Here is a 10,997-nt window from a genome sequence, read left to right as displayed (position 1 = left end):
CAAATTACAAAAATGGTGTTAGAATTTACAGATTAGGGTAAGCGATGCATGCATTTTCGGCTTAGAGAGGCATGCGTTTTCAGTAACAGCAACAATATTGTATATGGTATGGAATATTATAACCTCACTTGTAGCAACCATGATACTTTAAATCGAATTTTTAATATATGGGTCTGAATTTTTATGCTGAAACAAGTTGAGTTTTGATACCCATGATTCCTGCAACTTCGATATCTTCGTCTGTATTCTATTACTTATTCGGAATCTATGGTCAATTTAAAGTTAACTATGTTTAGATAAAATTACTTAGATTTCATCTTGTTTACAAACCAAACGGTATGTTCAAAGAGAATATCCTCACACATTCATGAAATCTATTTGTACAGATATGTCTCACATTTAATAAGTTTTATGACATGTTTCTCAATATTTGGCTAACCCTTTCTCTCGCTTCCCTTACTTTGTCGTTAACTGCTATTGGATCAGACTTGCACTTTTCATGGATCCACATGTTATGCCAATGCAAAGAGCACTGTGCTCATTGGGCTTTGTTTCTTCAAACTATTATGCATGAACCGAAGTCTTTTGAAAACTAGATAATATATACATATTATTTAGTGCGAGTCTTTCACAAATGATTAATTTTTATTGAAAACTTTGATTGATCATATTTAATATTTTTTTCTCCTAATATGTATTTTTCATTTGTGAAATTTCAATCTAAAACTGTATCTTTGAATTTAGTTATTTCAACTAATGGCTTCTTGATTATGTAGTCTTTGTTGAAGAAATGATGAATTTGAAATACTGAATTTGAATGGATCAGAGAGAGTGAAAATAAAATTGTTTGGATTAAAGCTTTGTTCGCACCGGTGGATAGTCACAATCCAATGATTTATGAAAATGAAATATGAAAATCTTTTATGCTCCATTGAAAAAATATGTATATAAATACCATACAAGCTCATCCCTTTGATGAAACGTATAATTTATATATACAAATATATATATATATATATATATATATATATATATATAATAACGATTATAATAATGATAATATATATAGATAAACAAACATTTAACTTTTATAATTGCTAAACAGTCAAACATATAATTTATATATATATATATATATATATATATATATATATATATATAATTATTATTTCTTTTAATATTAATAATAATTATAATAATTAGTATTATATAATAATAATAACAATATTATTATTATTATTCAAATAAATGCATTTTATATTAAATAAAATAAATTTAAATAAATGTGGAGATATAAATTAAATAGTCTATATTATAAATTATTTCAGGTTATTAATTATAATATCAATAAATTATATTTTTTTAATTTTAAATAACATTTTTAATTTTATTTTAATATCATTTTTTTCTATTTCCATTGAAGGGTAAAATGGTAATTATACAATTTATTCTATTAAAATTTATAATTTATTAAATTTTATCAATCACATAATATACAAATTTTTATAAACTTTTCACTCATATCCACTGAAATCATATTATCTCTCCCTTAGTTCAAACAATCTCATCTTTACCTACAAATCAACGTAAATTCACTCCCTCAAATCCACACTCCAATCTAGACATAGCATAAGGGTGTGTTCACTTGTGAATATTTTATTTGGGAGAGAGGGAGACGATGAATTTGAGTAGATTAGAGGATGCAATTTGGATTGTTCTTTTTAAGGGGTTTAGATGTGAAAGTGAGTGAATTTAAAAGTAAAGTTTGTGAAAGTTGGTGAGTGATTTGATTGATCTGATAGATTAAAAATTAAATTTAATGGAAGATTACCAAATTACCCTTGACATTGAAAGTAGTCTAAAATTATGTTTAAATGAGTTAGATTTATTTTATAAAACTTATTTAAATGAATAAATTAAGAACTTTTTTTTAATAAAAGTAATAAAACACAATATATTTACTTCTTTAACTTACCTATGAAGGTTTACGTAGGTAACTTGAGTTATTTCCTACAACTATTTTCGTAGATAGAATTACCTATGAATACACATTTCTTAGATAAAGTTACCTACAAGTTAATTACTTACGAAATCTGTTTCGTACGTAATTCATAAATAACATCAAATTATCTACGAAAATTGTCTATTATCTACGAATTATTTGTTTAAATTATAGTAATATTTCTTATAGTGATTGTTGTAAGCGTAATTTTAAAAGCTATATTTTTATATTATTATCATAATTATGCAATATTATTAGTGAATTAAGGAAAGGGGAAATGAATTGAGAGCATAGTTGTAATATTCCTCAAATCATCTCACATGAGTATAGATGCAAAAATAAGGAAATTCCCTTATTCTTTCCTTTCACTCTCTCTCAAATCCTTATAAGTGACCACCTAACTTACCCTCAAATCATGTCTCTCTAATCCTTTAGTAAATCCCTTCAAATAAACACAACGTAAACCTTCGTACACATGCAAAATGAATAATGTTTTTTAAACAAAAACATCTTGTTTTACATGCATTTTAACATTGAAAATCTAACTTCCTTTGCAAATAAGTGCAGATTGTGTTTCCGCCATGCTATCCAAACACACTAGTATTGTGTATTTAACAAGTACTTTCATTTTGGATGATCTAAGTTTTTTCAAAAGGTTTATTTGAGTTTTAAGTATATGATAAATTTAGGTATATTTATTTGAGTTCTTAATAAATATTTTAGTCCATTAAGTACTCAAAATGTTTATATTTTTCATATGAGTTTTCGTTGCTTATTTCTTCTATTAACTAGATGGCATGAATGTTATTTTGTCTTATCATCTTGTTTACTTGTCTTCACAAATTAAAACATGTGAGTTTTTTTGTTTATACAAAATGATATTAGAGACAATTTAAAATGATGGATGACTTTTATTACTTTTATTAACAACATTTTGAATAAAGGGTTTCTCATCTTCTTCGATAATTTCATTGTCATCAAGTAAAATGATTAAGAAACTATTTTCATCACCACAATTCATGATATCTTTACTCAACACACTTTTAATAAGAAAAACAAAAGTAACTAGTTATAACTAAAACTTAGCTAATATTATATATCAATTTAGATTATAATTCACAAACTAATTACAATTTTTTTAAATAATAAAGATTATTTTACATACTAATAATTTTTAGTTTATAAAACGATATTTAATTTAGTCCACATAATGATTAATTATTTTGTATTTTTAAATTTAATTGTTATTTAATTATTTTTTGTGGTGGTTAAAATGCACTTATGTATGTGTCTCGACTAAAATATATGAAAATAATAAATATTTACAAATTCCATTTATATATGTGAGATCCCAGTTTAATAAAATAATTATAGTAGATGAAGCATCACACAATTATAGATAATCATAACACGAGACATGAATTATAGAGGATTAGTTATTACAATTATCCCATATATACTAAATTAGGAGTGGGTACTAAGGCACAAAACAATGTCATCAAACACCTTAAACATAAACAGTTGAACATGAAACCGCTCCTAAAGAAAGGAATTACAATTAAAAAAGAAATGTTCTTCAATAGACTCAACATGTTCTTCATCACCATGGTTATCAACAGGAATTTCCAAATCTGCTCACACCAAAGATGTGGTGATCATCACAAAAAGGTAAACCAAACAAGAAATAAACACAATAAGAAAGGGTAAGCTAGTGATACAAATAATTTTTCATCATATATATAAACAAGCATATTTTAAACAGATATTTCAGTAAGCACACAAGACATGTGATGTGATGGCAAACAATAAAGACCCTCTGACTCAATTATCCGGATAAATATAAAAAGATCGGATTCATTGGATATTTGTACTTGTGGTGACTTGTAATGCTTTGCAAAACCATTATCGATGGGTCTCACCCTACCATGCACAAGGTTAGTCCATAATCATGTAAGGCCATTATCCTGCCAAAGACTAGGACCTTTTGCTACTCTCACCACTTAAATTAGTCTACTCTATGTGAGTATGACCGGTTCTTTAGAGTTTCAAGATGCAACTTTACTTGAATCCTTATGTGATTATATATACTACAACACCACTATGAAATCTTGCCAAGAGTCTCATGGAATTACGTCTAACTCATACCATATCCATGTTTCTCACACCAAATCCACATGTTATCTCAAAACATCAAAATCTCATGCCAATGCACAACCAACCAACCAACCAATTCATGATTTATTTCATACCAAGCACAATAAAAATCTCAGTCCCATTATATCACATAAAACATACATGGCATTGTACTTCATGCTTTAAGGTAAATCACTCAAAATCATGGAAGCAACCAAGTAATTGAAATTATTTTGTTGTCAATCTCGCTTAAGCTAAAGAGCCCTCGCTCAAGCGACAAGAGTATTTCACTCAAGCGACAAGATTCTCTCGCTCAAACGACAAGAGTCTCTCGCTCAAGTCAGAAACTCTCGTCTAGGGGAGATTGCAAACAGAGAGCACCACGAGTTTTCGCTTAAGCTAACTCATCTCACTCAGGCGAGATTACTCTCGCTCAGGCGAAAGGCCTTCCCTTAGGCGACAACTCGAGGCGGAGAGCAGGGACGAGTTTCTACTATTCTCGCTTAGGCGAAAACTTCTCGTTTGGAAAAAAAATCCCTCGCTTAGGCGAGAACAACAGATTCCCACCTGCACTAACACATGCAAAGCCCAAAAACCAATGGAAAACAAACATGCAATTGATTTCATTCCATGCTATCATCAGTTTAGTATAAATCAACACCCAATATCAAGCAAAAATCAGCAAAAACACCAATGTAAAAGCTTTTGAATTCTAGCTTCCCTTAGCTCTTGACTGAAAGACAACTTAAAGAGAAAGAATCTCGTAGCGGAAGGAGCACCATGACCAGGAACAACTTAAGGAGCTGAAAAACAGAACCAAGGGAGACGAAAATGAGACCATAATTGAGACTCACGTGGCACCAGAGCAACCAAACAGAAAAGAAACGAAAGGATAGATATTTAGAGCTCTACTTCCTCGGAGGAAGAAGAACGTTCAGTAAGTTCAGAGGAAGAAGAAACTTAAGTCCTAGCTGAACTCATGTCTCAGAAGAGGAGAAAGGTAAGTAAACTGTTTGGGTGGATGACACAAAATCGGAAGTATGTGGACAGTTGAGAGGGGTCCTGAAAAAACAAGTGGATTGACCTTTGTCCCTCTAATAAACTAGACCCAAAACTTTTAAGACAGAGAGTGGATCTTATCATATCAATCTTGTTTAATGTTATTACTTCAAATTATATTTAAATCTTTGCATAGTATATTATAATTACAATATAGTATAATTTAAAAACTACAACTCTTTATTTGATGAAATCAACCATAAAGTAAATTTAACTAATTTTACAATTTTTAATTAATTTATAATTCGGAATAAATTAATAAATTATAAATTATGTATTTGTTAAAATTCTTGTTTATAAATGTTCTAACTTATTTAAAATATAATAAAAATAGTTTGATAATAAATAATTAAATTATCTGTATAATGTATTTATTTCATCATTTTAATCCTTAATATTGAAGTTTATTTTTAAATGACAAGTAACATAAAAAGTATATAACATAAAGTTGTTATATATCATATATGTTGTTCTAATGATGTGTGTATGAATTTATATCAAATTTTGTTCAACTAAAACAAAAATAATAAAATTTTATATTTCATAAATTAAAGTAAAAAAAAAAAAATTAAGAAGCAAAATGGGGAATACATATCAATAGCCTTCATCGAAATTCACCTCCACAAGCTGCTCTTATCGTCATCACTTGGAAATTGCTTCTCTTCCACGAACTCCACTCCTCAACTGCGATGAAGTCAATCTTCCCAGTTTTCAGGAGCAACCCATTTTCCCTCTCAACAACACCTCTGAAACCCTTCAAGGTTTCCGTGAAACCCCCACCCCCAGATTTTGATTACAGGCGAGAGATTTCGGAGGAGTCCAGAGCCGCCATAGCCGAATCTCACCCCGAGTTGCTGGACTTAGCCGACAATGGGAGCTTGGTCTTGGTCCAGAAGAAGAGGTTTGGCCCAGTCCCTTCTTGGAGGACCGAATTCGTGGAACCTGAATTCATTTGGCTGATAGGAACTTCCCATGTTTCCAAGGATTCGGCTATGGAGGTACAACGCGTGGTGCGCGCTTTGAGGCCTGATAATGTTGTTGTAGAGCTCTGCAGAAGCAGGTAACTACAACCACTGCTGTTATCATATTCCTGCTTCATTATCTTTCATGGAAATCATTCATCGTGTCTCAACAATTAAGGCATCTCTTGATGGGGAATGGTGTATGCGTGACTCTGTGGGCCTGTAGTTCCACAGCTCCGGGAACCGTTTCTAGTGGCGAATTAATCATAGTCTTGTTTTGTGTGTAGTTTTTTTAAGTTAATAACATAGTGGCGTGTTGGTTATCTTATAACATGTAATTAATTTAAACACTGTAACAACTTTTAATTGTTATGTTCAAATTCATTATTTTAAAAGAAAATGTTAACTGTTCGAAAGTTGAAAGATCACAACACAATTAATAAAGATTTTAAAAAATATCATGTTTTTTAAATTCTCCATGGATGGAGAAATTATGTTGAAAAATTAGTATCTACATATGTTCATATTTATGAGAATCAAACTCTCTATAATAATAACACACAAAAATGGCTTAGATCTTGAAACATGGTGTAGGGAAATTTAAGAAAATTAAGAGTTAATAATGAGAGTATCCGTAAAAGATTGACAACATATGAAGCAAAGATCAATTTGTAAGAAATGAAGAGTGAACTATGAATGAAGTATAAATCCTCTCAAAGTAGTTGGGGAGTGAGAATCTAATATTGTGATCGATGAATCGGATGTGAAGTAAGAAAGACAAAAACATGAGTGGAAAATGTATACTACAACCGGAAGAAAACGTGAAACGTGACAACATTACATGTACTAGAAAAGAATGACAAAATTGCAAGTGCAAAGAGAAGATGGAATGAAAATGAATAATAAAAGGTCACAAATGAATTTGCAAATAATTTCTCAGAGATACCATGAGTATACACTATATTGGTTATTACTGGAACTGTACTGATGTAAAACTTAACTTGACAAATATAATATTGTATCTCATATTTTTCCTTTTCCCTTTCTTATCTTTTTCCAAAATCGAATGTACAGGGTTTTCTTTTTCAACTTATACTATCCACATTGTTTATTCCACATCTTAACTTCAATTGTTACAGATCTCATTTCCAGAGCTGGGATCATGTATGTTTCTGACGATGAAGAGCCTAGGAAACAATTGCGTTCTAACATGTTTTCCTTGAGTGGCACCGGTTTTTTTGGAGCTGTTGGTCGTAGCATAAACCTAGGTAACTTCACAATTTTTATCTCTTATAATATCTATAAAAAAAAACTTATTTACTGTTTATCTAAATATCAGGTGGTCAAACTGCATTAGCGTTGCGATTACTTTTGGCTGCCTTTTCATCAAAGATTTCTTCGGATATTAATCGCCCTTTCGGTGATGAGGTAGTTTCAAAGTACTATAGATTTCTAGTACATGGAAGTAGAAAGTCTTTTAATAAATGTAATATCTATAATGTAGTTTCGTGCAGCCCGAAAGGTTTCCGAAGAAGTTGGTGCACAAATAGTTTTAGGAGATCGACCAATTGAAATAACGGTATGTAACTTCAGATTTTCTATCGGTCATAACTTGCATTAACACATGAAAGCTTGATAAGTATTTATGTTAGTTGGGTTGGGTGCAAAAGTGTTGGGAATAGTCCAAGTGTGAGTCAAAAAGTCTCACATTGGATATAATAGACAAAGTTAAACACTATATAAGAATAAAGACCCATAACAACATTGCCTTAAGGTTTTGGTGTAAAAGTGGTGTCTAAGGTTTTATATGTGTAAGACTAATGTCATATAACCATATAGAACCACAATCTCTCAATATCCATAAACATGCTTATGACCATAACCATATTATATATGAAAATATATATAAACCCATCAAAAAGTTATCTTCACAATGAGGCTAACTTGATAATTAGTGAAAGATAATTCTTTAATGATACAACTAAGTGTTATGTGTATACACTCATCCTCTCCCTCAATTAAACTTGATGTATTGATTTCAAACCACGTAAAAAAAAAGGAGTTAGACAGATTTATATGATGGAATTTATGATTAAAAAATCATTTTTCCTTGTTTATTATCTGTTTTGCAGCTTCAAAGAGCATGGAAGGCTATGAAATGGAATGAGAAACTAAGTTTAGTGTTATCAATTTTTCGTGGGATAGCATTTTCATCAAACATTTCTGTAAATAAGCTAAAGGTTAGTTTGTTTGATCAAGATACTACAAGTTTAGTTTATATTATTTTTTTCCATGCTAAATCTCTAGCTTCTATATAATGAATATTAAGGAATGGGAGAAAAAAAGGGACTTTGACATTGTTCTTGCAGATAGCTAACCATCTTATTGAAATAATATTTGATGTAAGAACAAGCTATTTTAGGAATGTCTAAATGATCTATGTATTCCTTTGATTTTGGTTTTATAGTTTGTCGAGGGATTCACAGACATGTGGTGAATCGTTTATGCATTATTTCATTTCTTCAATTTAAATGAAAAACTGAGTCATTGCTCATCTTATGATTGGATTGATATATGAGCAATGATGATTATGAGCAAGATTTTGTAGAGTGGGAAGTGTACAATTCATGCGAAAAAAAAAATTGTACAGAACTAGGAAAAAGAGAAAAAAAAAAAGTGTGTATGTATATGTCTGTAAGAGAGAAATATGCATGATTCATTATGATATTCAATCACACAAATATACGTCAAGGTTTGCCATATAGAAATTATTTGAAAAACTATAGACTGAAATAATGGTAGTTGCAGGAAGCAAGTTCGGATGATGATAAATTACAACTTTATGAGCAGTTGAGTTTTTCATATCCTTCCTTATTGTCACCTCTGATACACGAACGAGATACAGTAAGTGTTTCTTTTTCCTGTTTCACTTGCATGTTTTTTCCTTCAAAGACTAACATAAATATGTTTGTTTTTTAAATGTCATATCCGAAAAATTGGTTTCATGCGCTTAACTAAGATGTTATGTTACACTTTTAGTATCCTTTCATATGCAAATGCAAGTATGAATGGTGTATTATTTTTGGTGCAGTATCTTGCATGGTCATTGAAGAGAAGCAAAGCTGTGAATAACAGTAAAAGGGTTGTGGGTGTGATAGGAAAAGGTCACATGAAGGGTGTGATATATGCATTGTTATGCGACACAGGAAATTTGAGGTTTAGGGACCTTGTAGGGAAAGATTCTTCTGGTGACTGGATCAGTGGCCTAGTCAAGAGTTTAGTGAGGGATACAATCATTGGTATCTTCTTATGGGCCTTATATGAATTCATAAATGGAGGAACATAGAGCAAGCCCATTTATATTTTTCATTTTTACTGGATTGTCCAAGTTTCAAAAGCAAACCACTTTGGACAATTTAGAAACAAAAAAAAAAAACTATAGGTATAAAAAGACCATGGTTGTACATCATATCTTTTATGGGCGTATATGGTAAAGCAGTTAGTTTATATTATCAATGAAATTATTTGATAAAGTTATTTTATTTGTGTTTGATAAGGTGTTTTTTTGTCTACTTATACTTTTTGAACATATTACTTAAAGTTTTTCCATTGTGTTTTTATTGTTACACGTTTTTTTAAATTATTGATTTAATATTACACAACATTTATTATTGTTTTAATTATTCAATTGTTTTTTTTTTCAATAAGTATTTGTTTGTCTAGAAAGGATAACTGTTTTAAATTACAGTGAACAATGAAATATTACTTGAAATTTATAAAAAAATTAGTGTATAAAAAAATTAAAAAATAGAAAGTTATAAGTATATAAAATATTTAACTGCATAATATTAAAAATTATTCAATAATGAATTATGTTTTTATTTATCATTTTGAACTTTTGTTTAGTTTTGTCAAAAGCATCATTTTTCAATTTTTAGCATCTTTTTATCTAACTTTTTCCAATTTGTTAAAAAAGGAAACGGAAGATTGTGTCGGATTAATTGTTTTTTTTTTTCAAATAGACATTTTGTGAAGGAGTAAATCTTTTCAATTATATGAAATATTTGAAAACATAATAAGTTACATAAATTTATTGGCATTTTTATAATAAACTAAGTGATTTAGAATGTATTAATGAAACAGAGATTATCTCATAAAATTATTACATAAATTAAAACAATTAAAAATATCAATGTAAATTTACATCATAATAAATAAGAATATGGTTATAATTATTTACATTTAATTTACTATAGCTGGGCTAATTAACCGAATATTTTTTTAAAGACTAAATATAAGTAAATAAATTACAAATTATTGTGCAAGTGATGGATACTTTAAGGAAGGATTAACGGAGCTATGTATTATTAATAAGAGACCACTTTAATTCACACATAAAAAAAAAATAATATTATCTCCAAAAACCTTTAATTTTGATCGTCACATAAACGGATTTGAGTTGGGTTGAAGGTATGTTCACCTATAACCCACCAACAACAACATTTTGTAGTATTTTTGTCATTTTTATAAGTTTTTCATCAAAAATACTTAATACTTCTAATTATATAGATTTACAATTTGATATTTTTAAGTACTACAATCAATAATATTTTGAATAGTTTTGATGTTTATTTACTTGTTTGTCTGATTATATATGTTAATACTTTAATTTTTAACTATTATTTTTATAATAATATTTAGAGAATATTGATTTGGTAAAGACTTTGATTATACTACTAAAAAACTTGATTGAGTCAATCCACTTTTATTGTAGTATAATAAACTCGCGAATTAACTCGTTAACTTGGACAAGTTTACGTGTTCACCCAATGCTTCTAAGT

General features: G+C 29.3%; 1 protein-coding gene across 1 annotated transcript; it reads left to right on the top strand.

Moving 5' to 3' along the window:
• The first annotated feature begins 5,800 nt into the window (after positions 1 to 5,800).
• Positions 5,801 to 9,696, top strand: LOC114190711 (TraB family protein). The gene is made up of 7 exons (XM_028079691.2): positions 5,801 to 6,254; positions 7,309 to 7,424; positions 7,496 to 7,584; positions 7,661 to 7,735; positions 8,289 to 8,396; positions 8,965 to 9,060; positions 9,248 to 9,696. Exons 1-7 carry the CDS (start codon positions 5,884 to 5,886, stop codon positions 9,500 to 9,502), a joined length of 1,110 nt encoding a protein of 369 aa, XP_027935492.1. The 5' UTR covers positions 5,801 to 5,883; the 3' UTR covers positions 9,503 to 9,696.
• Positions 9,697 to 10,997: the final 1,301 nt, after the last annotated feature.

Source organism: Vigna unguiculata, chromosome 7 (genome assembly GCF_037176805.1).
Source record: "Vigna unguiculata cultivar grain cowpea cultivar isolate G323 ecotype 2 chromosome 7, ASM3717680v1, whole genome shotgun sequence".
NCBI lineage: Eukaryota > Viridiplantae > Streptophyta > Magnoliopsida > Fabales > Fabaceae > Vigna > Vigna unguiculata.
Note: the sequence above shows the minus strand (reverse complement) of the source record. Positions and strands in the feature narration are given on the sequence as shown.

What these genes read in the sequence shown, in the direction of transcription:
- LOC114190711 (XM_028079691.2), top strand. Translation starts at nt 5,884, where the DNA reads ATGAAGTCAATCTTCCCAGTTTTCAGGAGCAACCCATTTTCCCTCTCA. An exon ending in ATCGACCAATTGAAATAACG is followed by an intron (nt 7,736 to 8,288) that starts GTATGTAACTTC and finishes TCTGTTTTGCAG; the next exon opens with CTTCAAAGAGCATGGAAGGC. An exon ending in TTTCTGTAAATAAGCTAAAG is followed by an intron (nt 8,397 to 8,964) that starts GTTAGTTTGTTT and finishes TGGTAGTTGCAG; the next exon opens with GAAGCAAGTTCGGATGATGA.